Source organism: Macaca mulatta, chromosome 16 (genome assembly GCF_049350105.2).
Source record: "Macaca mulatta isolate MMU2019108-1 chromosome 16, T2T-MMU8v2.0, whole genome shotgun sequence".
NCBI classification, from domain to species: Eukaryota; Metazoa; Chordata; class Mammalia; order Primates; family Cercopithecidae; genus Macaca; species Macaca mulatta.
The window spans coordinates 70720052-70747037 of NC_133421.1; the positions used below are offsets into that span (position 1 = coordinate 70720052).

Here is a 26986-nt window from a genome sequence, read left to right on the forward strand (position 1 = left end):
GATCACACACCCTACACAGGCATCTTTCTTCTCTGCCCAGCCAAAGAGAAGGCAGCTCAGCCATGAGATGGCTGAGCAAAGACAAGGTTTCTGCCACCCTCTCCATGCCAGGGGACCCAGGCAGAGGCCCTGCCCATTCATCCCATAGCACATTCCTCTAACTGGGCAAGAATGTGTGTTTCACAGGCTGCCCTTGGGCCACCTGGCTGCTCCCCCTCTGGACAGCCTGGGCTGAGTCCCCCTCCTGATTTTAAGCCAAATAGGGGGAAGGGCTTCCCAGCCACAGGGCTGCTGCCAAGTGCCCACATCCAGAAGCCGCTGATGGGAGACCCGACATAACTGAGACAGAGCCAGGTTCCAGCTTCCTCTGAAGTTATCCACCATGGGCGGATCTGCCAAGCACATGTGGACCCTGAGCCTGATGGGAGGCAAACTGTGTAACCTACTTGGGGGAAGAAGCCAGTGCCCGATTGTGCACAGCATTAAATAGGCCACCTTCAAAGGATTCTTACCTGTTCATTAAAGCAGCCCTCCCAGGACCCTGACCTGGCAGGGTTTCTTCCCTGGCAGGTGGAGCCCTCCACACTGCCCCCTCTCCTCTGCTCTCGCTTTGCAGGGATTTGAGGCAGTCTGAGCAGAATGCGGTTCCCATGCATTTGTTCTGTGCATGTGTGGGGAAGGAGAAAGATATAGAACCGGTTTTTGCATTACTTTAGCCCACTTGACTCCCTCCAGCTCACCCCCAACCTGAAGGCCTGTGGTGACCAGGGCTGGTGAGTGGGTTGGTTCTACTCCCACATCCCCAGCCAGGAAAGACCCTGAATGCATCTACCTGCCCTGTAAATGAGGGAGTGAGCCACAGAGCAGGAGGGACATTGACACCTCAGACACACCAAGCTCACACCTCTTCCAGGGCCCTCCTACTCGCAGTTGCCTCTGCCGAGAACACTTTCCCCCCAGGTTTTCTCCCTCACTTCCTTTAGTTATCTGCTTAATTGGTAGTAATTTAGAAGACACCACACTAAAAGAGCACCTTTGTCAGCTTTTATCTCTTTGCACTGCTTAGTTTTTCTCCATAGTATTTCTCATAGGTTAACAGAAATGTGTGTGTGACTGTGTGTGTGTGTGTGTGTGTGTGTGTGTGTGTGTTTGCTGCCTCCCCACTAGAATGTAAGCACCATGAGGACAGGGCATTTATTTTATTCATTATTATATCCCAAGCCCCTTGAACATTTCTTAGGTAGTCAGTAAATAACAGCTGTCTCTTGGTATCCATGGGAGACTGGTTCCAGAACTCCCCATGGATATCAAAGTGCAGGGATGTCCAAGTCACTGATATAAAATGGAGTAGTATTTGCATGTAACCTATGCACATCCTCCTGTATACTTCAGATCATCTCTAGATTATTTCTAATACCTAATGCAATATAAACGTTATATAAATATAAACAGTTATTATACTGTACTGTTTAGGGAATAATGACAAGAAAAAATGTCTGTACATGTTCAGTACTTTTCCCCAAAACCTATGGATATGGAGAAACAACTGTACTTGTTAAATAAAGAGCAAAGCCACTATTCCTTAATTGACCAGGAGAGGCACTGCAGGACAGGGAGCTGTCAGGGGGCATTGGCATCTAACAGCACCTCAGCTTTGTGCAGCTGGCTGGTAAACTGGCTTGGCTATTTGCAAGGTTGGATTACTGTGGTCCAAATTCCTCCTCATCCCAGGACTATGACAGCTGAGTGGGAAAATACCTCCACCTGCCAGGAAAGCAGAAGAGGTCAGGCTTTTGTGGCACTGGGACTGGAGGGAGGGGACATTGGCCCAAGAATCAGAAGGTCCTTGAGGTCCTTATAGCCATCAAGCTGAGTGACCTAGAAACTGACTTCCTGCCTTCTCCCCTTCCCATCTAGGGGATGGACACCCTCTCTGTCCCCAGCACCTGTGAAATGATCTTTCTCTGTGCCTCCTTCTCCTGACTTTCCGCCTGCCTCTCCCTATTTCTTCCTTAGTGTCTTCTCCCTCGTCTTTCCTCTCTCTCTCCACCTCTCTCCTGGCCCACTTGGCCTCCCACCTCCCTCCCTCTCTGTCTGTTTTCTCCTCCTCGGTGTAGTCAGGTGGCTTAAATGAGTGACATGAATTGCGTCATGCAAAGCACCCTTCACAGTGCCTGGTATATATTATAGCAGTGTCCAACTAATGTTCTCCCTCAAGTCCTATACACCATTTCCCTTCTGAGGCCTTGTCCCTACCGGATCCCAGGGACCACCCCCCACCACTCTCCTCCCCGGACCCGGTGTCCGCAGGACGGCGATCTGAAATCCCTTGTGGGGATTTCAGACACAGAGACACTAAGGCCCAGAGAGGGCAGGACCCCGAGGCATTGTGGGAAGGCACCGAGCCCACGTGGCCGTCCCAGGCCGGGAAGTCCAGTGGACGGTGCCAACTGGCCAGGAGCGTGGCGCCTGAAGCCCTGTCCTGCTGCCTGCTCCCTGCCCTTGATGTCTAGGTCCCCTCCTCTCTAACTCCACTCTGCGGCTGAGGCCCTTTCCTGCTGCCTGCTCCCTGCCCTTGACCTCTAGGTCCCCTTCCCCTCTAACTCCACTCGCAGCTGAGGCCCTCTCGCCTCTGGCCACGCCCCCTCCCCGACCCCGCCCCCCAGCACCTGACCCCCGTGGGAGCGCTGACCTTTCACTGGGGAAGGGGGAACTCTGTCTCCTCGTCCCTTTTCATTTGACTTCTCCTCCCCGTTCTTGCAGCTTCTCTCTCCCTTTCTTACCGTCTCACACAGACTTTCAATTCCTTCCAGGATTTTTTGGGCTCTTAATGTAAAGATCGCGACCGATGCTGTGTCCCGGGCGCCCTCTCTACGCATCCTTCTGAGCTGCGGGGGTCAGGAGGGAGGGGGAGGCGCGGCGCTGCTGGGGAACTGGAGTGGCCGAGACCGGGGTGCAGCTCTACACTCGAGGGGCAGCTGCCCAGATCAGGGTCAGCTGTGCAGCTGTGGGCAGCACCCTGAGCTGGCATCAAAAGATGAGCATTGAAAATCCACTCCTGTCTCAGTATCTTTGCTTACTGATTGTCCTGGAATAAGCCATTTGACCACCTTGGCCTCAGTTTTCTTATCTGTAAAACAAGAGAGAATTAGCACCCACGGTGGCATAGTAGGTGGCTGGGAACCGTACCACAGAGGAGGGGCAAATGGCTTCTGACCTGACTGCCCCTTGAAGGTCTGCACGTCCCTGGCCAGCTGTGGACGGGGTCAGGCCTTTGGTTAGAGCCCTTAGAGCTCCCAGCAGTGGCCGGTGCAGGTTCTCTAGGCCAGAAGGCCCATCCTGAGTGGCTGGCTTCTGCCTCGGCTCTGGCCTGGTCCTGGTTGTGGCGGGTGCCCAGTCCTTTCCTGCCCTTCGTGCCTTGTGAAAGCAAGTTGCGAGAAGACTGGCCGTGGAAGGGAAGAAGGGAGGGCAGGTGCCACACTGACAGAGAGGGTGTGTTCCGTGTGTTCATTCCAGACGCTGCCACATGGAACATTACATTTAAGCCTAGCTCACTAGATAGTGTGTATGAATGAGTGAGGAGGGAATGAGCAAGCTACGGAGGAAGGTACAATGGTGCCATTAAATGAGATGGCATATGTCATGCAGCTGACATGTGCCTGGCACACAGTCAGCCCTTGACAAACGCTGCTGCCTTCCTGCTGCCCCCTTAACTGTCCATCACCTCCGTGACTGACTCACAATGTGGCATAATGGAAAGAGCACTAGATTTAGAGTCCAGAATACCTGCCTATGAGACTTTGTTCTTTCACCCATTGACCCATGACCTTGGAAAAGTCACCTAACTTCCCTGGGCCTCAATTTCTTCCTCTGTGAAAAGGAAATAATGACATTGCTGAATGTATGAAGATCAAACGAAATAGATGAAGAAGAGCTTTGAAACAGCAGGGCGTGGCCCCTATACAATCCTCCCCTCCCCACGACCACATGCTCCCAGCTCTCTACCCAAGTCCCTGTCCCCGGGCTCAACACTGTCAGCAGGATCTAGGACAGGTTAAAATCCCAGCCTGGCACGCCCTTGCCTCGGATGGCCCTGCTTCATCACTCCCCTGTTTCCACCGCCACTCCGTGATGACATTCACAGAGACTCCGCTGTGGCACAGCACCTGGGCTTGGCCCACTCCAGCCGCCTGGCCCGCAGTCACCTCGTGTCCATTAAGCCCCAATCCAGATTTCTTTCTCTTTCAATTAAGCCACTTGGCCTGAAGACCTCTGCCCCTTGAGTCCTGATTTGCACAAATGCCCTATGAATAGCTTTGATTAGAAAGAAAAACCAGCATTTGGTACAAGTGCTGCTCGGCACTGCCCTGAGTCCAACAGGGAAAGGAAGCCAATTTAACCCAGCGCTGTTTCCTGAGAGATTGGGGACAAGCTAATTTGGGGAGGAGATGGCAGGCGGGCCCCAGCCAGGGCTTGGCAGCTGCTAGGGCCTCGGCCCAAGCCCGAAGAGGCTGCCCCCACCCGCACTGGTTCATGGTTCCTGGCCCTCCCTGGCTTGTCCGTCCACGCTTGTGCCAATTCTAGGTTATTAACCTGGAGACACTAGGGCTGAAGAGGACTGCTGTGCCAGCCTCACTCAGAGGGAGGCACTAAAAGGCAGAGAAAGAAGGGGCAGCCTCAAGGGGGTGCCAGGACTGTGCCAGCCCCCACCCTTTGGAGGCCATACCCGCCCTCCCCTCCTGAAGTGTCACTGGGGCCTCAACTCTGCCCCAACATCCTCTCTCTCTCTCTCTCTCTCTCTCTCTCTCTCTCTCTCTCTCTCTGTCTCTCCCCTCCAAAAAGCAAACATTTGGAAGGGGCCTTTGACATCCTCTTTCTAGTTCGGGTGTTTATCTCTCTTTGAGTCACAGACCCCTTTGAGAATCTAATGAAAGCCATGAGCTGCTTTCCCCATTAAAATGCATGTATACACCAATATTTTCATTACATTCAGGGTCTCTGCGAACTGTTGAAGTTTCCAGTGGGCTGAGATTAAGAATTTCTGATCTGGTTCAACCACTTTATTTTATTATAGATGAAGACAAGACACTAGGACCCAGAGAGGGCAAGTGACTTGCCTATGGTCACACAGCAAATTAGTGGCACAGCCCATTCTGAAGCCATGGGCCCAGACTCCCAGTTCAGTGCCCTTTCCACTCCCCCAGATGGTGTCTCCCTCCCTTTCCTCTCCATAGCTCACTTCTCCGTCAGTCCTGTCCTAGGGCTCTGCACAGAACAAAGTACACACAATGTATGGTCAGTAAGTGTGGTGAACAGGCCAGCCGGAAGAAGGAACAGGCCAGCTGGAAGGAGAAACAGGCCAGCCGGAAGAAGGGCCAACTTTATTCAGCTGGTTCTTCCCTGCAGGGCCAGGGTAGATGTGGTTTGATTGCAGAGACACGTGAGGGGCTGGATCAGTGGTTGGATGGGTCTGTTCCAGGGTGTTCCTGTGATATCTCAGAGCTCCAGGCTATCACCATGTGAGGGGCCAAGGAAGTGTCCTCAGGCTACAGAGCAGGGGGCCAGAAGCATGCCCAAGCTTCTTCTAAATGCCAGGACCTTAGCTTTTAACACCACCTCCAGCCATTTCTGTTCCTCCTCTGCTCTGGAACCCATGCTGGCTCCCTAGTACCATAGCATCAGATTCAGATTTCTTCCCCTTGTGTCTTCTTTGCATAGGATGAGCTCATTTCTGCACTGGTCATTGTTGTCATCCTGTCCCTAGTTGGTGTGAGTGGGAACCAGTGGGGAGGTGGGCAGAACTCTGGAATGTCCTCTGCCTGCTTGGGGCCTTGGCCGGATATCTTGCTGTGCCTTACCAGTCATCTCTGCCCCCAGGACTGCAGTGCAACGCATCCGTGGACCTCATTGGCACCTGCTGGCCCCGCAGCCCTGCGGGGCAGCTAGTTGTTCGGCCCTGCCCTGCCTTTTTCTATGGTGTCCGCTACAACACCACAAGTAAGGAAGAAGTGGAGGGTGGACCATCTGCTGGGAGGTGGGACAGGATGGGGAGAGCTTGGAGGTGGGGGAAGTAAGAATGGTGATGCCAATAACAGTAATACCTCTTGTGGGGATCGCCCCTGTTTTCCAAAGGTCAGCGCTGTATTCTCCCAAGTGTCCTGTGCTCATTACTGGTGATTCTCACAATACCCTTGCAAGACACTATCACGCCTCCTATAACTAAGGCCCCTGAGGCTCAGGGAGGTTAGGGAACTTGCCCCATTGGCAGCTGGTAAGGGGTGAAGCTGGAATTTGCATCCACATCTGCCTAGCACTTCCTTCTGCCATTAAACTTCAGGTTAGTCTGTTTGAGCCTGCTGTAACACCGTGAAGCAGGGCAGGAATCGTCCGAGCCCCAGCTGTGTGGATAAGAACCCTGAGTCGAGAGGTTCTGAGGCCTACCCCGGCCCTCCAGCCAGGAGGCGGGGGACCCAGAGTTTTAGATGCACAGGCAGGGGCTCAACTTGCATCCTGGATTCATAGGTGGAGTGGGGACAGGACGGGATTGACCCAGGCTCCATCGGATACTTGATCCTCATGTAAACACCTGGCTCCCCGGAGGCCCAGAACCCCCATGGCTGGGCTTTGCAGCTCCCTGCTATTCCGCCTGCCACTCTCAGAATTAATTTGCTCTCTCCTGTCAATGACCCAGTTCCCTGCTTATCAAGAGAGCAACAGCTGTGGGCCAGGGGCCCTAACCTACCTGAGGGGAGGCTGGGGGCCTGATCCCTGCAACTGGGGCCTCCTGTGTGTACCCTTGGGTCCTGGTGGTCTTGAACTCAGAGCCCCAAGAGGGCACAGGGGTGAGCCCAGACACCATGTAGTTTACTCCAAGACTCACTGTGTGACCTCGCAGCACATTGTCTGGCCCTCGGCCCCTCACCTGAGGATAGAGAGGGCCAGAGGGCTTGGCTTCTAAGATGCCTCCCAGCTCAAAAACTCCAGAATTCCTTCTTCTGCCCCTCTTTCCTCCACCAGATGGATTTGGGGGTTTAGAGTTAGGGGCTACAGGAGAGGAGTGGGAAGACCCAGCCAGAGAGTGGCTCCCCAGGGAATGACCTGGGAGGCCAGGGCCGGGCAGGAGGCTGGGGCAGCCAGATCCAGCAGCCTCGTGTGTCTGTACCATGTCCTGGCCGTGGGAGGGACCTGGGAGAGGGAGAAGACACACTGGGAGGGGCTTGGGGACCAAGGGGAGGAAGTGCAGAAAGGAAGAAGGGCCTCTTGGCCAGGTCAGTCCAAGGGGTGCGCAGTTGGCCAGCCCCCAATATAGTCAGGCCCATCTTATAATAAGGAAATTGAGGCACAGAGAGGCTAATAATCTATCAGAGGTCTCAGAGCCTGGAGGCAGGGTCACAGCCCAGGGACGAGAACTCTTACGATGCTGGGGGCTGAGTCCTTCTGGAGCCCCTAGGAAGGAGGCAGCATCTGCACATCAGAGGGGCTTCTGGGAGGAGGCACCAGATCCTGTCATGTCCACTTCCAGAGTGATTCTCGTGTCTGGCCCTACCTGCCCCCACTCCCCAGCGCCACTGCCCAGCCTCAGGTTTCAGATCTGCGTCGGTCACTCCTTCACTTGGAATCCACTCTCCTGTGGCCTCCGCGGTCAGGCCCGTGCTCCTGGGTGGGACCTGCCCGGCTTTCTGTAGTCATGGCCCTGTCGCCTTTTGCAGCCAGCCCTGACCACCCGCCATGAGTTCCCTCTACTCCCGTTGCAAAGGGTTATTTGACATGCTCCAAATAAACATTTCCAGCCCTCAGTGCCTGGGCACACGCTTCACTTGCTGGCCCTGCCTGAAGTGGCAGCCAGGAGTCCTAGGTTCTCATTCCAGCTGCATGTGAAGCTGGTTAAGGAGCCCTTGGCACAGACCTTCTCTGGGCCTCAGTTTCTCCACCTGCAGAATGGGTAGGAGGATTGGGTGTGGTGCTCTCTAGGCTCCCGTGTGCTTCCCTCTGTGATCCCAGGAAAGGAGCTGGGGTGATGGCCCCTCGACATGGGGTCAATCTGTCAGGGCAGGGCTGGAAGACCCCTTTCCAGGTGCCTCCAGCGCCAGATGAGGTGGAGCACGCCCATGCAATCAGTCGCAAGTGGGTACCCAGAGCTGCACCTCATCATTAAGCACTAATTAATCCATTTACTGATGAGTTGCTGCCAGGACGTCTAGGCCTTCTCCCTAATGCCCTCCCTCCTGCTGCATCCGATCTTCAAAGGGATGGGAAGCATTTCCAAAAATATCCATTTTCCCATGATTCTTTGGGAGGACTGCTCAGCTCAGCAATTAAAGACAAGGAGGTCGCATCCTCCCTGGCAGCGGCTCCCTGCTTGTTGGGCCTGCTTTCTTTCGGATCACCTCCTTTCTCCCATCAAAGCCTGCTTTCTCTGGGTGACGCAGCCTCTGGCGGGACTCCTGGCTCTCCCTCACATGCCGAGGGGGGCAAGGGTGTTGAGCAAAGGGGGTTTCTCCCACAATATCCACCAGTACCCTTTGATGGGGACAAGTGACACGCTCTGAGTCTCGTGTAAGGTTATATAAATATAGCTCCAAGACAATAAAAATAAAAATAACAGCCAACATCACATGCCAGGTACAGTTCCAAGCACCTTGTGCATGTTAACTAAAAATACTCAATTCTTGAAGTAGGAGCCGCTGTTCAGAGGCTCTGACTTACAGAGGAGGAAACTGACAAGTTGCGGGATTTGCCCAAGGTCACACAGCTAGTGGAAGGTAGTGCCAGGATTTGACGCTAGACTGTCTGGTCCAGGGGCCACACTCTTAGCACTACTCCATGCTGCCTCTTAACTCAAGAACCACCCCCACCCTATCCCACCACCCCCGGGCCCCTGCCAACCAGATCTCTGTCCCCAAGCCCCTTTCCTTGGAGGTATTTCAGAGCGGTCTGTGGTCCCGGGACTTCCCAGCCATGGCAGAGACACTGGGTTGCCGTGGTTCCTCGCCTCCCCCTCCCCTCAGACCTCCCTGAAAACCTGCTGGGTGAGCCTCAGCCCTCCGGTAACTCATCCCTCATTTAGCAATTAGGAGAGAATCAGCAGCCTCTTCACCAACTCTGCCCAAGGGCCTGAGGCTCCCCGAGACTGCAGTCCACTGACATGGAAGAGCCTTAAAAATCCATTTAGCCAGATCTCCCACTGGCCAGCTGTAGCTGAGCAGCTCCTCAGCAGAGGGACCTAGGAGGGGAATGGAAGGGAGGAGAGCGAGAGAGAAGAGGCCACGGCTACCTTTCAGCCCTGGAGGCCAGGACAGGCTCCCTATCATCACCCTCTTGTCCTGATGCTGCCAGCAGAGGCAGCTCCCAGGCTGGATGGTCCCTTGGGGATCAGCTGGTCCAGCCCCTCCTTTTATAAATGAGAAAAGGTCCCCAGAGGTCACTCACGCAGCACAGCAGCAGCTGGGCTGGCCCCAGGGCCCCAGCCTCCAGACCCTCACAGGGTTCTACCCCATGGGGCTCCAGACTCAAGGACTGGGACTCCAGCAGCTTTCCCAGCCCTGTTCCAGCCCCAAGGGCCAGTGGGAGCCACAGGAAGGCCTACAGTGAGGGAGACTCCAGGGGAGATGCTCAGGGCTTCATTTCTCTGCCAGGCAGTTCTGCCTGGAGTCAGAGCCAGAATTAACTCAAGGAAGCATGTTTAGAGCTACTGAGGCCAGAGCCGGGTACGGGGTGGGGTGGGGCGACTTCTGCCAGCAGAGAAGATGAGATGGAATTTAGAACTCGTGCTGTCCCTTCCCAGCTGGGTTTCAGGACTCTGGAGCTCGAGCCTGGTAGGCAGGAAGGAGGGCGAGGGGAACACGTTGGGCAGCTCTGCCCATCCCAGGGCCCTAAAGTCAGACATCAATTCGACTCACAGGGCCCCTCCCCATCTCCTTAGAAGGTGACAGGTTCTGGGCCACAATCCAGGCCGGTGACTGCATGAACCTCCATATGTCCCTGGACCACTCTGCTGCCTTCTTCCTTGAGTGACATGGGCCAGTCTAGGAGCAGCTGTGGCAGACCTGAGTGATGACATCTCTCCACACATGCCTGTCACCTGTCATTTTCTGTCCAAGAGACCTCCATCATGGATATTCCCCCCACCCACCCACCACAACCTTCCAACACAGGACTGCTATGGAGAAGTGCCCCCCTGGGGACCTTCCCCAAGATCTGCCCCGTGAACTCTGAGCCCCCATGTGCAGCACGGCCAGGGAGGACCTCCCACGGCAGCCTCTGTGAGATGGCTCTACCACAAGAAGCCCTGTCATGCCACCTGCCACGTGAGCTGTCACCGCATACCCTTCCACCGTGTCATGCCCAGCCTCGTGAAAATTGACTCATGAGGTCTCACCATTTTTTGCTGTCTTACAAGACCCCTGAACAGGAGATTTCTCAGAAGAGCACCTTCCCGTCATCTGCCACCACATAAGGACTTGAAAGGAAACAGCCCAGGGAGCTGGCCAAGCCTGTCCACGGGCCAGTCCTGTGGGCATGATTGTGCCAGCTTGAGTGGGCAGAGCCAGGTCCACAGGTGGGCATCGGGAGAGCCACCAACCCCTGCTGGAGGCCAGTGGGCAGAAAGAGGCAGGAAGATGGGGGTGGTAAGGAAGCCCTTCTCCCCAGCTTCACTCCACAGCCCCCAGCCAGCAGGTGCCTGTGCTGGCCATCTACAGATCCATCGATGCATCCATCTGGGCCAGGATGGCCAGAGAGGGGCCCGGGCTGCCCTGCCATCACTGCCTCTCTCTTCCTTTTCCAGACAATGGCTACCGGGAGTGCCTGGCCAATGGCAGCTGGGCCGCCCGCGTGAATTACTCCGAGTGCCAGGAGATCCTCAATGAGGAGGTGAGGCTGAGCCGAATGAGGCTGCCCATGTGAAGGGGGGTCCAGGGTCCCCAGCAGAGTTTTGTGCCTGCTTCTTGGAGTCAGGGAGCCAGAGGCTAATGTCAAGGTCCTGTCCTAGCGAAGCTGACTGGGGAGCTGGAGCTGTTGACTTGGAAATGGCCCATGAGCAGGCACCCTCGAGGGCGGGCTGGACCAATGGGGCACTGGGCAAGCTCTGATGGTGATGAGACGGGTCCTTGTTCCTTCCTTCCTTCCCCCTGTGCTCATCGGGCAGCCGCTTGCACTGGGCATGGGACTGTCCTGGAGGTGCAAAGGGAGACCAGACTCGGTCACAGGAGTCCCACCCTTTTCCACCACACACGCCTGACAGATACATCCAGTTCCAGCCACGGGGATGTATGGGAACCAGGGATGGGGTGGAGGTAGCAGTGCAGTTTGAAAAAGCCCTTGGAAAGCCTTTTAAAATGTTAAATGTTTCTGAGCAGATGTTGCTTACACAGAACTCAGAAGGTACAAATGGGAATACAATGTCCCCTCCCACCCCATCCCTGGCCACTGGATTCCCTCCCAGAGGCAACCATTTTGCCAATTTCATAAGTGTCCTTCCAGAGACATTCTCTGCATACATGAGTAATTATATATACGTATTCTTTTTTGTTTTTACCTGAATGTTGCATATTACGCACACTGTCTACACCTTGCTTTTTTCATATAATCATCTATCTTAGAGATGGTTCCATATCAGTACATAAAGAGCATCTTCATTCTCTTTGCATTTGCATAATATCACAAAATGAACCATAATTTATTTAAACCAGTCTTTATTCTCAGTCCTCAGTTATTACAAATGGTGCTGCAATGAATAATCTTTGAAGGGTGATTTTTGGCAGAGGCACAAATATATCTATCCTGGAACTGCTGTTGCCCTCGGTCTCCTTTGCCACCGACGCTGTCTCCCTCAGTGCTGAGGAGGGCGGGGGTCAAAGAGCAGAAGGGGGGACACTCCAGGCTGTCTGAGGGCCAGGGCTTCTGATGGTGGAAGAGAGGGACTGACCTAGGCAGTCCCAAGAATCCCATCGCCTGAAGATCAGAGCTGGAAGAGACCTTGGAGACTCTCCCTCCCATCTTGAGGTTCCCAGACCCGCCTGGTTATAAGAATCGTCCAGAGGCAGATCACCTGGGGTCAGGAGTTTGAGACCAGCCTGTCCAACATAGTGAAACCCCATCTCTACTAAAAATACAAAATTAGCCGGGTGTGGTGGTGCACACCTGTAATCCCAGGTACTAAGGAGGCTGAGGCAGGAGAATTGCTTGAACCCAGGAGGCAGAGGTTGCAGTGAGCCGAGATCATGCCATTGCACTCCAGCCTGGGCAAAAAGAGGGAAACTCCATTAAAAAACAAAACAAAACCAAAAAACGTGGCCAGCTGCGGTGGCTCATGCCTGTAATCCCAGCCCTCTGGGAGGCCGAGGCAGGCAGATCACAAGGTCAGGAGATCGAGACCATCCTGGCCAACATGGTGAAACCTCATCTCTGCTAAAAATACAAAAATTAGCTGAGCATGGTGGCGCATCCCTGTAATCACAGCTACTTAGGAGGCTGAGGCAGGAGAATCACTTGAACCAGGGAGGCGGAGGTTACAGTGAGCTGAGATTGTACCACAGCACTCCAGCCTGGCGACAGAGCAAGACTCTGTCTCAAAAAAAAAAAAAAGTATATGGAATTGCCCAGAGCACCTGTCCAAATACAGGTCCCAGGGCCACACCCAACACCTAAGAAATCACACCATCCAAGGAGGACCTGGGAATCTGTCTTTCATGAGTGCCCCAGGGGAGCCTTCTGATGGGGCAAAAATGAGAAACTAATCTAGTGCAACCCATTCACATTACAGATGGGCAGACTGGGACCCAGAATTGGGGACTGATTCACACAAGATCACATGGCCAGAGTAAGTCAGAGCCTGGAACCCAGGGCTTCGGAGCTCAGGCTCTGCTTTGCCCACTGCCAGGTATCTGCGTGAAACAAAGTTAAGGATAAAGAATCACTTTCCTTCACCCCCAGCTTACTAAGCCCCCACACGGAGAGCCCACCTGGGAAGTCCTGGGATTGGGAGGAGGGCTCTTCCTGGACTGAGGGAAGGAGGTGGGGTTCCAGGTTAGGAGACTTAGTTGGGCCAGAGGAGATGGCCTTGGCTGGGGGAGTGGCAGCGGGCAAGACCGTTCAGGGATGTGGGGAATCCGTAGCCTGGCACACAGTAGAGGAGGTGGGAGGAAAGGAAACGGGGCTGGTGCTCAAAAGAGCGGGTCAGTGCTGTCGGCGACTCAGGACCACACACCATGCCGGAGAGGGATGGTGTTGAGGAGGTACAGCTAAGCCACGAGGTCAGGCTGCAGGCCGCACTGTCTGTCCCAGCCTCACACCCTGCACTCAACCCTCCTGAGGGTCAGGGCGGAGTCTTCACCTGTCTCTCCTGCTCTAATGTAAGCCCCTTCCTTTCAGTTGGCTGATGGGGACACTCGGCAGCCCCCGTTTTCCCCAGCACCCTTCGAAGGCTCAAGGGCAGTAGGTTAGCCACCCTCGGCCCGCCCTGCAACGCCCACCCCTGCCAGGACAGGGGTCTCTCCCTCTCTCCACCAGCAGGGTTAGGACAAGGAAGAGGATCGGGAGCCCGGTCTCATCAGCCCGCTCTTTGCATTGCAGTGGGAATAGCACAGACCTTAGGGTTTGGGTTTCAACGGGAACCTGCTGCATGACCTAGAGGAGGCAACTTAACCCCACCGAGTTCCCGAAACTGGTGGCCAGGAATTCAGATCTCTGCCTTCAGGGGAGGGAAGGGTGGTGTTGGCCTGTCTTGGCCTATGGGAGATGTTCCATTCACCTGCCGCCCCCTGTCTCTCATCTCCCCGGTGAGGTCAGGGGAGGTTGTAATGTACACCTGGGGGAGTGACCTGCCCCACCCCCCAGCCCATCCAAGCCTGGCTCTGCCACGTCTTTCCTCCGCAGCCCCTGCTGGCCTGGTGCCTGGCACTCTGGGTAATCGATTCATTTAATTAGTGAAAATGCCATTCCCTTCTGCCAGCCCCCAGCCTCGCCAGACCCCTCCCAGAACTGCAGAGGAAAGCATCCAATTAATTGAGTGGTAGGTTTCTCAGCTCTGGGCCTGGGCTAAGCCCTAATTAAGCTCCAGCGCCCTGGGGTATTGCAGATAATGGATTCGCAGAAGTCCGCCTGTGAAATGGGACTTGCGAGGGCACCCCAAGGCCAGGCACCCCAGGAGATCTGCCCGCAGCCAGCACCACCAGGGAACAGGCCCGCAACTGGGGAGCCTGTTGCATGCATGGCTGGCCCGGGGATGGCACTGAGCCCCCATTACAACCCCTACACCTGCTCCCCGTGTCAGCACCCTCTCCTCCCCCCACCACCTCCCTCCACTACTGTTCACTCCCTTCCCCACTGTCCGACCTTCCCCCACCCACCCGACACTTGCACACACTCTATTCCCTTTCCCCACACTCTGCTGAGCACACACTCTATTCCCTTTCCCCACACTCTGCTGAGCACACACTCTATTCCCTTTCCCCACACTCTGCTGAGCACACACTCTATTCCCTTTCCCTTTCCCCACACTCTGCTGAGCACACACTCTATTCCCTTTCCCCACACTCTGCTGAGCACACACTCTATTCCCTTTCCCCACACTCTGCTGAGCACACACTCTATTCCCTTTCCCCACACTCTGCTGAGCACACACTCTATTCCCTTTCCCCACACTCTGCTGAGCACACACTCTATTCCCTTTCCCCACACTCTGCTGAGCACACACTCTATTCCCTTTCCCCACACTCTGCTGAGCACACACTCTATTCCCTTTCCCCACACTCTGCTGAGCACACACTCTATTCCCTTTCCCCACACTCTGCTGAGCACACACTCTATCCCCTTTCCCCACACTCTGCTGAGCACACACTCTATCCCCTTTCCCCACACTCTGCTGAGCACACACTCTATCCCCTTTCCCCACACTCTGCTGAGCACACACTCTATCCCCTTTCCCCACACTCTGCTGAGCACACACTCTATCCCCTTTCCCCACACTCTGCTGAGCACACACTCTATCCCCTTTCCCCACACTCTGCTGAGCACACACTCTATCCCCTTTCCCCACACTCTGCTGAGCACACACTCTATCCCCTTTCCCCACACTCTGCTGAGCACACACTCTATTCCCTTTCCCCACACTCTGCTGAGCACACACTCTATTCCCTTTCCCCACACTCTGCTGAGCACACACTCTATTCCCTTTCCCCACACTCTGCTGAGCACAGGAGCTGGGGCCTCAGGCGCAGTCTGGGAGGGCACACTGGTGGCACATGAAACGGAATCTGGGGTCTGGGTTTGTGGGCCAAGGTTCATTGCTCACCGTCTGGGGAGAGGTGGGCAGTGGTTGGACCAGGGCTTCTGAACTGTATAGGTGCTTTTTCCTAAAACGAAGCTCCGATTCCGTGGGCCTAGCGTAAGGCACACATTCCACTTTCCTCAAGATCTCTGCGAGCTCCTCTGGGTGCTGCTGCTGGGCCAGGGGCTGCCCTTTGAGGACTGAGGGACTGGAGTGAGTGCCCGCGGTGGGGTAAGAGGAGTAGCTCTGGCAACTTCAGTGGAGAGGAGGTGCCAGAATGGAGTGGGCACCGGCGGGAGCTTGGAAGGGAGGTCTCATTGCCACCATCCCAGAGAGGCATCGGGACGGGTCTGGCACTGCAGCACCTGGGACGAGGTGGTGTCAGAGTCAGCCGCGCACTAATTGCTTATTCAATTCAGGTCACTGAGGGTACAGCGGAGTGGCCTCTGCCAAGTAGCATGCTGTGCCACCCTCCTTAGGGCGGGGTGCCTGCTGGTCTCAGGTCTCCAGACTGGACGGAGAGGGAGTGCTGGTCAGGGCCCCAGGGGTAGCTGTGCCCATTTGTCCTTTGGACATCCCAGCTGCTTTGCTGTTATCGTGGCCGTCGGTCGGTGTGTGACTGGCTGTCCCTGGGGGTGCTGCTGACTCTCCTCTCCAGGTGTCACTGGCCACCTCTCAGGGTGTTTCTAGGTGCCTTTTAAGGCCTTGCTGTCTCTCTAAATAATGCTGTCCAGAACTCTGGTTGTTATTGGAAATGTCACAGTGTCACTGGCTTCTGTCTGGGTGACGCAGGACGTATTTGTCTCAGGGTATCGGCAGCCATCCCTCAGGCTGTCTCTCCAGCTGTCTTCTCAAGCTGTTTCTCAGGTTGCATCATGCTGATGTGACCAATAAGAGAGAGGGCTTGAACCTGGCCCGGGCCCGACTGCTCAGGGAGCCACGCTGAGACTCTGTCCTCCGGGAATGGTTTCGCCCGATTCTCCCTCTCAGGCTCTTGGGGAAAAGCCCTCATGGGTGCTATCCTCCTGGCAGGAGGTCCCCCGAGGCTCCTGGGCCCAAAATGGAGCGAGACCACCCCAGAGAGTGCCTCTGCTTTCAATTCCTGCTTGTCCCCCCAGAAATCTCCCAGGGGGCTGGGGACGGTGGCTCTCGCCTGTAATCCCAGCACTTTGGGAGGCCAAGGCAGGTGGATTGCCTGAGCTCAGGAGTTCGAGACCAGCCTGGACAACATGGCGAAAACCCATCTCTACCAAAAAATACAAAATATTAGCTGGGCGTGGTGGCGCATGCCTGTGATCCCAGCTACTCAGGAGGCTGAGGCAGGAGAATCACTTGAACCCAGGAAGCAGAGGCTGCAGTGAGCCAAGATCCTGCCACTGCACAACTCCAGACTGGGCGACAGAGTGAGACTCCATCCCTCCCCCACCCAAAAAAAGAAATGTCCCTGGGAAACCAGGAAAAGAGGGATTTCAAAGCCAGGCAGACTCAGGTTCCAGATGCCGGCTGCATGGCGTGGCCAATTATTCAGTCTCTTCAACGGGAAGAACTGGGATGAGAGGAGCAGTCTCCAAGGGCAGCTGTGGGAAAGAAAAGCAGTGGCATCTGCAGAGCTCTTGGCACAATGCTCAGCATACAGCAGGTGCTTAATAGATGACTCCTCCCCACTCCAACCCCAAGGGCCTGGTGCGGCCTGACTCAGGAGCGAGGTGGGGCCTGGCAGGTGGCAGTGAATGGTCTGCCTGCACACTGTGCCCTCCCGCCCAGCCTGGGCCTGTGAACAAGGCCGGGGTGTCATGCCATGCTCGGCTCCACACATGCTGTCATTACCCAGGGGCTTCTCAGCATGGATTTGTGGAAAATTTAATAAAAGGATATTAAATACCAGCTCCAGACAGCCTGTGATCCGTGCATATCTTCCGGAGCCTCTGGATTGGGGCATCTGCCGCCAGGCGCTTAGAGACCCCCCCACTTGCATGGGTGATGGGTCCCCTCTCCTCACTCCCCTGTGTCTCTCTCCTGCCTTTGTTTACACCTCCCTGGATCCCAGTCCTTTGGAGGCTGGAGTTGTTAATGTAATTTCCTGCCATGTTCCAGAAAGCCTCTGCCTGGAAACCAGCTCTGAGAACAGAGCTTCTGTAGGAGCCTCCGGACCTAAGAGGTTCCCGATGAGGATGCCCCTTCAGAAGGGCCTTGGTGGCCGGGCGGAACTGGGCATAGGGTCTTGGCTCCTCCTGGAATGCCTGGTGGGTAGGGCTGGACTTGACCTCTGGTTTCGTGTGGGTTCTGTAATTCCAACAGGAAGGCCTGTGGAGTAGCTCCTTGGTGGCTCTGAGAGGATGATGAGGGCCGTTGTGAGCTCCCCACTTCTCGGCGCTTGCATGTCACCCGCTTCTGTGCCTCATGATCATTCAGCCCCACCCCAGAGCCTGGAAACGGGGAGGGAGGGAGGTGCTGCCAGGGACCCCTCCTTTCCCAAAGCCACCTGCTTTTCAACACCTGTCTTTCTTTCCTTCACTCACACAACTGCTTCGGAGTTCGACTGCGTGTCAAGCTCTTGGTTTCTAGGCCCTGCTTCTTGGGACCTATAAAAGTGTGGATGGGGGCTTTGCTCTGGGGCAGGAGTCTGCAGAGAGCTAGGCATGGGGACTGGCCAGTCCCCTATTATGGGCTGGGGACCTGTTTGCAGCCTTTGTACCTTGCCAGTCTGCACGTGCAGGCAAGAGGTGGTTTTGAAGTTGCGCGACCTCCAGTGCGTCAACATAACCTCTGTGCTGTTTTCCTACAAACTAAAGCCCAGAAGCCCTTCCGGCTCCCCCTATGGGGTTGCCCTGATGGTTTCAGACGATAACAGATATGAAAATCCTCTGTAAATGGGAAGGCTTCATCACTCTTGGAACTTAAGATTGCTGTAAAGAGGAGGGCAGTGACCTCCATCAGTATATTAAATTCATTAGGAAATAAACCCGGGGAATGTGTTCCAGTCCTGGGAGAGGATCCTGTTCACTTTGCACAGATCCCCTTGGGCCAGGGATGGGGAAGGCCCTGGAAAGTGAGTTATGGAGCCTAAGGAGACTGTTCTGTGCTTTCGGCTGATTCTGTGGATGCCAGAGCCCAGCAGCTGTCCGGCCCCTCCTCGCTCACAGGAGCAGGCGGCGTTGCAGCAGGAGGGATTCAAGGGCGGCCGAGACGGTAGTGACTCAGTTCAGAAATGGGTGGAGAAGATAAATCCCGGGAGGTTGGTGTCTCTGCAGCTGAGAGGTCCACCTGGTGTTCCGACCGGGTGGCAGCATGGGCAGATGCGACTGTGAGGGCGCACCTGTGAGCCGGCCACACACGCTTATGCGTGCAGAGGGGGCGTCCGTGTGGAGTGGGGAATCCCACGTGATGTGGAGACTCAGACACAACACAGAGCAGTGAACAGAGCATGGGATTCAGGGACAGACAGAGCCTCAAACTGGACAGCATTGCTCTGCAGCGAGGCCTGACCCACAGCAGGTACTCAGGAAGGGGGAGTGGCCCTTGAGATCATGACCTGCTCCGTCCCAGCCACCCCCAGGCAATGTCCTCATAGAGCGGCTCCCATCCAGCAGGCGCAAGGGCTTGGCTGTGCAGAAAGCTCACCTCTGCCCCTCTCTCCTGCTCCAGAAAAAAAGCAAGGTGCACTACCATGTCGCAGTCATCATCAACTACCTGGGCCACTGTATCTCCCTGGTGGCCCTCCTGGTGGCCTTTGTCCTCTTCCTGCGGCTCAGGTGAGCAGACCCCAGCACTGCGTCCTCTTGTCCCCCGGCCCTAGAGCAGGAGCAGGGTGGAGAAGTGAGAGGAGCAGCTCGAGGTCGGGGTGGGGGTTGCTGGGAGAGGGTGGTAGGGCCTGGCTTATCCGAGAGTCTCAGGTCTCCGGGAACCTCTGGCAGAGCCGCTCTGCCCCCTCCGCAGTAGCTGCTGGAATGGTGGGGAGGGACAAAGCTTGTTTTATGTCACCCACACCCAGGACGGGCTGCACCCATTGGGGTGACCAGGCAGATGGTGCCCTGGAGGTGGGGGCTCCATGGAGTGGTGACCCATTTCAGGTTCGAAAGTACATGGGCCCCAGCACTACCGCCAAGGATGCAGGTGGCAGAGCCAGGGATGGGGATGGTTGGGATCAGGAGCCGAGCATCAGGGCTGGAGGCTGGGAGCAAGGCTGACCCCTGTGACTGTCCATCCTGGAATGGCAGGGAGTGGAAGGCACCCCCAGGGGAAGCAGGCATCCCCAGGAAGCCAGCTGCCCTGGTCCATGGAGTGCCAGGCAGAGCCTGGGGCTTTTGTCTGGGTGGGTTGCAGGCAGGAAGGGCTCCATGGGGCATTAGGAGAGCCTTGCTGTCACTTCCCTGTGTGACTTGGCCAGTTAGCCCTACCCTGTGCCTCAGTTTCCTCATCTACACATCTGGGTTGGGGTGATGTGGGTGGCCTGCCCCTTATCCTCTCTCTCCTGTCGCTCCCATCATCCACCTGCCCTGCTGCACCAGGAGCATCCGGTGCCTGCGAAACATCATCCACTGGAACCTCATCTCCGCCTTCATCCTGCGCAACGCCACCTGGTTCGTGGTGCAGCTAACCATGAGCCCTGAGGTCCACCAGAGCAACGTGGTGCGTCCTGGCGGGGGAGCGGGGAGCAGGTCAGGCCAAACCCACGTCAGAGAAGGGGCCCAGGTGGGCCTGCCCTGCAGAGGAGGAGCCCACAGAACAGGAGTGGGATCCCAGGGTGTGCCCCGTCCTGCCTGGGGGAGGCCCAGGGCCAGGGTTTGGTGCCACCCCTGCCCCTCATCATCATCTTTGGTTGGGGGTGGGGTGGCAGGTCTGGTGCAGGTTGGTGACCGCCGCCTACAACTACTTCCATGTGACCAACTTCTTCTGGATGTTCGGTGAGGGCTGCTACCTGCACACAGCCATCGTGCTCACCTACTCCACCGACCGGCTGCGCAAGTGGATGTTCATCTGCATCGGCTGGGGTGAGCTGGGCAGCCACCTCCCCAGCCTGGGCAGTGGCAGCCACCGTGCTGCCGTCTCCTCACCCAGACTCAGGCCAGAGGGCTGGGGGGCCTGAGGGATGGAGGTCGGGTTGGGGCAGTGGGGTGTGTGCCATAGCCCTCTGCTCCTCTTGGGGGTGGGGGGCAGCAGGAGCACCTTGAAGGAGGTGTGTGAGTTTGAGATCCACCCTGGGTAACCCTAGACCGCCTGGAGCCTGGGCTGCACTGGGGTCCTCCAGGCCCACATTCCCCAGCCCCCGCTGAGGGCTCTGTGACAGCCCATCTCTCCCCCAGGTGTGCCCTTCCCCATCATTGTGGCCTGGGCCATTGGGAAGCTGTACTACGACAATGAGAAGTAAGTCACCTCCTTTCCCTTCCTGCCCCCAAGGTTTAGGCTCCCAGCCTAGCTTGGTGACACTCCCAAGGGCCTTGGGCCATGCTGGCTTTCCCCTCAGGACCATGGCTTCTGCATCTGTAAAGGGAGGGATCTGGGGGGTTGGACTCATTCAGAGGGTCCCTGCCTGTGCTCTGCCTGGGTGGGACTGGACAAACAGGATCCAGCCTCCTTTATCTGCCTTGAGCTTACACAGGAAGCAGCCTGGAGCCAGACTGCCCAGGTTCAGAATCGTGGCTCCGTCATTAAATAGCTGTGTGACCTTGGACGGATTACTGCAGCGTGCCTCAGTTTCCTCATCTATAAAATGGACATACTGCCTCAAAGGGCTGTTGTGGGGTGATATCAGTCCATCTATATTAAGCATTTAGAATCGGACCTGGCACATAGAGCAAATGCTGTATAAATGTGTTCTCGTAATATTAAGACATCTTAATAGAAGAGTCCGTGAATTTAACAGAAGTGGACCTAGATGATCCCAGAGGCTTCTTCCAGCTCTGAAGTTCTTTGGTTCCTTATGAAACGGACTCAGGTGTTTCCAGTCGTGCCTGGAAACTTGATTTCTGCTGCAGTGGTGCTCAGCCTTGGCTCACATTAGAATCACCTGGGATGCTTCGAAAAGTACCAGTGCCCAGGCTTCACCGCCAGAGAGTCAGGTGTAATTAGTCTGGGGTGTGGCCTGGCACCCAGAATTCTTGAAAACTGCCCAGGTGATTCTAATGTGCAGCTAAGATTGAGAACCACTGAGAGAGAGGGGGGCAGAAAAGGTGGACGTGGATGGCAGGGGAGCCCCAGGACCTTGTTTGCCAAACAGGTGTTCCCAGGAACCTATCTGACTGACTGACCTGGCGTCCAAGTGGCCTCCACCACAGTGACAAGCCCTCTCCTCACCCCACGGAGGGGAGGGGGCCTGCATGGCTTCATTGGGCTGACGAAGGAGCCTGGAAGATTATCTTGCGTGTTTAGGAGGTTGACTCCCTCCTGACTCAGGCTAGCTGAGGCCTTGGGAGGCCGAGGCGGGTGGATCACTTGAGGTCAGGAGTTTGAGACCAGGCTGGCCAACATGGTGAAACCCCATATCTACTAAAAAAAAATACAAAAATTAGCTGGGTGTGGTGGTGCACACCTGTAGTGCCAGCTACTTGGGAAGGCTGAGGCAAGAGACTCTCTTGAACCCAGGAGGCAGAGGTTGCAGTGAGCCAAGATCGTGCCACTGCTCTCCAGCCTGGGCAACAGAGCAAGACTCCACAAGCCTCAAAAAACAAAGCAAAACAAAAACTGTTTGGGCTAAAGGAGAAAGTGAGTCTGAGCGGCTCTGAAGCCCCACCTGGTGGTGAAAATTCAACACTGCAACAGAGGGGATCTGGGTGTGAGAAAGCAGAAACGAACTTGCAGACCAGAGGCTCAAGGACTGGACCCAGCCCACAGAAGCTGTGTGTGGCCGGCAGGGTGTTTTCTGGAAACTCGATTTTGTAGCCAAGCTTTAAAAAATCCAAAGGTTTCGTATACAAATCTCAATTTCTGGCTTATGAGATCTAGCCACTGGGGGTCTTCTTACCCACGGGGACATAAGGGCTTCCAGTTTGTCTGGTCCCCACCCACTCCCCAGGCCTCCCTGGAGCTTGCTGGAGGGACACTCAGGAAAATGCAAAGCAATTACCCCCTGCAGCAGGTAGAACCTGTGCAGATGTTCCTCTCAAGGTCGTTCGGGCTGCGATTGGACAGGTTCAGGCTGAGATTGAGAACTGCTGGGTGCCCACTGGGTGACACGTGTGGTACCACTCCCACCAGCAGCCCCCCAGAGGACATGCTGGGCCTCAGCCACAGCCAGGGGACCGTGAGGAGGAGCCAAGGATGCAGCTTGCGTATTGAGCTCACGCCCGTTCCCGGCCACGCAGTCTTTCCCACTGTCTGCCTCCTGCCCCGATGCTTGCTTCCAACTTTGCATCTCATCACAGAGGATGCTGTCCATTCTGCAGATGGGACAACTGAGGCTTGGCAGTGGGATCAAGTGACTTGACCTTCTGCCAGGGTTGGAATTGGGACATCTACCTCCTGGCTTCCAGCCCCAGTCCTATCCTGGCCAAGCACTGTCCCTCCCCATGCCACCGAGGCAGATGCAGATGATGACTCCTCCCCTTTCCTCTGTGGCCTTCTAGGTGCTGGTTTGGCAAAAGGCCTGGGGTGTACACCGACTATATCTACCAGGGCCCCATGATCCTGGTCCTGCTGGTAAGACCCTGGGTAGGGGCAGGAGACAGGGCCCAGTGGGGAGGGGCGATCAATGCCAACCGTGGACAGAAAGGACCCCTCTGCCTAGAGGTGGGGGCCACCCAAGGAGGGGGCATGGGCCAGGGATGTGCAGCTGCTCCTGAGGAGGAGGGAGAACAGCAGGAGCACTGAGGCCAGAGAGGCCAGAACTGAGAAGCCTGGGTCCCCAGCCTCTTGCACACTCCAGCCTGCTGGTGTGCTCAAATTGCAGATCAATTTCATCTTCCTTTTCAATATCGTCCGCATCCTCATGACCAAGCTCCGGGCATCCACCACGTCTGAGACCATTCAGTACAGGTAACCGGGTACCACCTCCCCCAGGCCTCCCCCTGATGAAACCCCTGCTCCCCATGCCTCTCACGTGCCAGAGACCTGCCACTCCCTCCCCTGACCTGGCCCTCTGCTGAGCCAGCGGGCAGCCAGTCCTGGGGTGGGCTGTGACTCCAAGCCTCCCCACCTGCCCCACCCCAGGAAGGCTGTGAAAGCCACTCTGGTGCTGCTGCCCCTCCTGGGCATCACCTACATGCTGTTCTTCGTCAATCCCGGGGAGGATGAGGTCTCCCGGGTCGTCTTCATCTACTTCAACTCCTTCCTGGAATCCTTCCAGGTACAGCCCTGGAGGGGCACACTGGCACCTCCTTGGGTGGGGATTCTCCCAAGCAGATGCCTGGAGGGTAGGAGGCCAGGGAGAAGCAAGGGGCAGCCCAGAGGCTGGGTGGGCAACACCTGTGACCGACCTTTGACGCCTTCTCTCTCCTCCCCAGGGCTTCTTTGTGTCTGTGTTCTACTGTTTCCTCAACAGTGAGGTGAGGACCTGGGGGCCCTGCGGCGGGGCTCAGGGCTGCAAGGCCTGTTGGGGCTGGCGATAGTCTAGAGCCTTCTCCTCCCCTCCCAGGGCTGGCTCTCTCCCTCCCTGTTCCTCCTAGGTCCCTAGGGGGATGCTGCTGGGAGCCCCAGGCCGGCCCCTCCCACCTGTCCACTCCCACAGTGACAGCTCTCTCCTTTGCTCTCAGAGGCCGCTGGCACCAGGCTGGAAGCCAGAGCTCCAGTATCTTTGATGAGCCTGTGACAACCAGGAAGGGCTGAGCCCTGGGCAGGGGATATGTGTGGGTTGAGAGCAGGAAGCCTTGATGGCAAAGGCCATATGGTGTCTTCGTGTGGGTTAGAAAAGGGTGCCCCTTCCCCAGGACATTTGAGAAACCTGTTCCGGCAAATATGCAAAGCAGCCATGTTAAGGCTGTGAGTGCCATCGCCTCCTGAGGACTTCTGTGTACTCAGCTGACCTGCACAGCCTCTTACCTGCGCAGCTGCTCATGCCGACCCAGGGGAGGGAGGGGGTCCTGAGCGCCAGGCTCAGATGTCATGCTCCTTCCTGTGCCCACAGGTCCGCTCTGCCATCCGGAAGAGATGGCACCGGTGGCAGGACAAGCACTCGATCCGTGCCCGAGTGGCCCGCGCCATGTCCATCCCCACCTCCCCCACCCGTGTCAGCTTTCACAGCATCAAGCAGTCCACAGCAGTCTGAGCTGGCAGGTCATGGAGCAGCCCCCAAAGAGCTGTGTCTGGGGGGATGATGGCCAGGCTCCCTGACCACCCTGCCTGTGGACGCGACCTGTTAGGTCTCATGCCCACTGCCCCAGGAGCAGCTGGCACTGACAGCCTGGGGGGCCACTCTCCCCCTGCAGCTGTGCAGGACTGTAGCTCATGAGTGGAAAGTCATCTACAGGACTGGGCCAGTCCCGGGGCCTCTGGCTTCCCTGCCCAGTCCTCCGTGGAGAAGGGACGTGGAAATGAATGGAAATGGGCTGCTAGACACCCACAGCAGCACGCGCGTCCCTCCAAGGCTGTCTTCTCCCAGAGCACAAGAAGTCCAGCCCACTGGGACCTGGGGCTGCCCTCGGCAACTGTGGGGAGGCCGTTTGCTGCCCCGGGGCATCACGGGCAACTCGTGACAGCCTCTGACTCACCACGATGACGCCTCTGGACCTCGGTGATGCCTTCCGACACCACTGGGAACCAAGGGCCCTCGCTCAGGAACCCTGGAGACAGAAGTCAGGTGTCATCGTCAGACGTGTGGCCACAGCACTAGAGTCACCCCCCAGGCCTCCAGAACCTCATTGACACTGTGGCACTGCCACCAGCAATGCCCTGCCTCGCTGCCTTCATCCTGAACACTTACTACCCTGCAGGCCAGGCCAGCTTCCCCTCACTTAACCACAGGCAGTACCCTCACCCCACACCAGTCACCTCCTGCCCCTTTTCCTCTTTTGTGAGAAGAGGGGGCTGGAGAGGGCAGAGTGGCCTGTGAGCAAGAGCCAGGGGTGTCCCAGCCCCGGCCTCTGGGGCAGAGCTTATAGCCCCGGATGGCCTCTGGGGCAGGACCACTAGCTAAACAAGCCAGGAGAAGGCTCCTGCCCAAGTGGCTCTTGGGACAACATGCTGCTTACACTCTAGGTGTGGACTGGCTACAGCCCCCACTGACCTGCCCATGTCCAGAGGGACTGGACAGCCAGAGCAGGGCTTTGGGGGGCACTAGAAGATGAGGGTATCGGCTGTGAGGCGGGTGGCTGGTATAAATAATAATATTTATCTTTTCAACCAGCATTTGTGAAGGCCTGGACTCCACAGGGGGCTGGATGGAGAGGGTGTCTCACAGAAGTGGGAGCCATTTCCCAGCTTTCAGGGGCTGCTGTGTTGCTGGGAAACCTGACCCCACTCTCACCCCGGCAAGGATGGTGCCAGGAGAGCCCCCGAGGGCCAGGAGAGGGGTGAGGGCAGAAGGGAGGGCTTCGAGGAACAGGTGGATCTGGCCAGGGCCCCCTTAGTTAGGGACAGCTTGTTGTGAGGAGGTCAAGTAGAGGGAGAGGAGGACCAGGGTTAAGGATGCAGAGGAGGGACACCATGGGTCAGGGGAAGGAACAAAGGAGACAGGAGTGTGTCCCAGCCCTGGGCAGGAGCTGAGCTGAGGAATGGGAAGCAGAATTAGGGTGCTGGGCCACTGGACAGGCCAGAAATGCAGCTATCTCCACTTGGACACCACAAGAGACCATCCCTGAGACCCTGAGGTTTCTTGTGCAAACTCGAGGGAAGGGGAGTACAGAGAGGGCAACAGGGAGTGAAGCCAGGCAAGGAAGGCAGGGGAAAGCGGGGAGGCTAGAGAGGGACACAGTAGCCTGTGAGCAAGAGAGGTATGTCCCAGCCCTGGCCAGTGCTGCTCTGATGTGGGCAGCACGCTCTTGGGCTCCCCTGCCTGCTGGCTTCAGTGCCCCCAACTCTGAGCTGGAGCTTGTAGCCCTGGGTGGCCTCTGGGGCAGGACCAACATTCCAACACTGTTGCGGGTGCCTGGAGCTCCCTTCCGCTGGGGAAGCCCTCCCTCATCCCACCCAACAGGTGAGGGAGCTGGGGTATTTATCCACCATCTCCCATCAGCTGTGGGTTGAGGGCTGCTCCCAGGGGGACATGAACTCTTCTGCATTCCCACATCAGGCTACAGAGGGCCAGAGCGAGTTCTCAGGCACAGAAACGCGCAGGTGGGTGGAAGCCAGTGTGTGCTGCATTGGAGGGGCAGGGGGTGTGGGTGGAACACCAGAACTCGACACAGGGCCCCACTGAAGCCCGGGCCTTGTCTCTGGGTCTCTCTAACCAGGGAGGAGAGCCCATGGGTGGGGCGTATGTATGCACATGTGCACTTGTGCACCCAGGCGCACACAAGAGCTTGCAGCGTCAGGACACCAGGAACAGACAAAGTCAACGCAGTGCCAGGAGCCCCGCGGCACCTGCTGAGGGAGGGCAGGTTTCACTGGGAAGGGCCTGGGCTCGGGGGTAGCTAAGGATATCCTTGAAGGCCCTGTGGGGTACTCTGCTCTGCCAATTCTCCAAGCTCTGTGCCCTGAAGTAGAGAGATGGGGTGGAGGACCCAGGGAGCACCATGACAGAGGCAGGCTGGAGGCTTCCAGAGCAACTTGAGGGTATTGTGGGAAGTGGAGAGAAGCCAAGTAAAGGGTCCTGGCTGCCTGGAGAGACCAGAAGTGACCTGAGTCTCT

General features: G+C 56.6%; 1 protein-coding gene across 8 annotated transcripts in view; it reads left to right on the top strand.

Moving 5' to 3' along the window:
• The window catches only part of CRHR1 (corticotropin releasing hormone receptor 1), a 51725-nt gene extending 26179 nt beyond the window's left edge, over nt 1-25546 (top strand). Inside the window, exons 3-14 of one of the 8 annotated variants that reach the window (XM_028835446.2) lie at nt 5878-5997; nt 10787-10872; nt 18914-19020; nt 19260-19346; nt 19777-19897; nt 20106-20259; nt 20572-20632; nt 22831-22903; nt 23154-23239; nt 23414-23549; nt 23707-23748; nt 24327-25546. In XM_028835446.2, the coding sequence (XP_028691279.1) occupies nt 5878-5997; nt 10787-10872; nt 18914-19020; nt 19260-19346; nt 19777-19897; nt 20106-20259; nt 20572-20632; nt 22831-22903; nt 23154-23239; nt 23414-23549; nt 23707-23748; nt 24327-24467 (1214 nt within the window). In that variant the 3' untranslated portion in view covers nt 24468-25546. 8 annotated transcript variants of the gene reach the window in all.
• Nucleotides 25547-26986: the final 1440 nt, after the last annotated feature.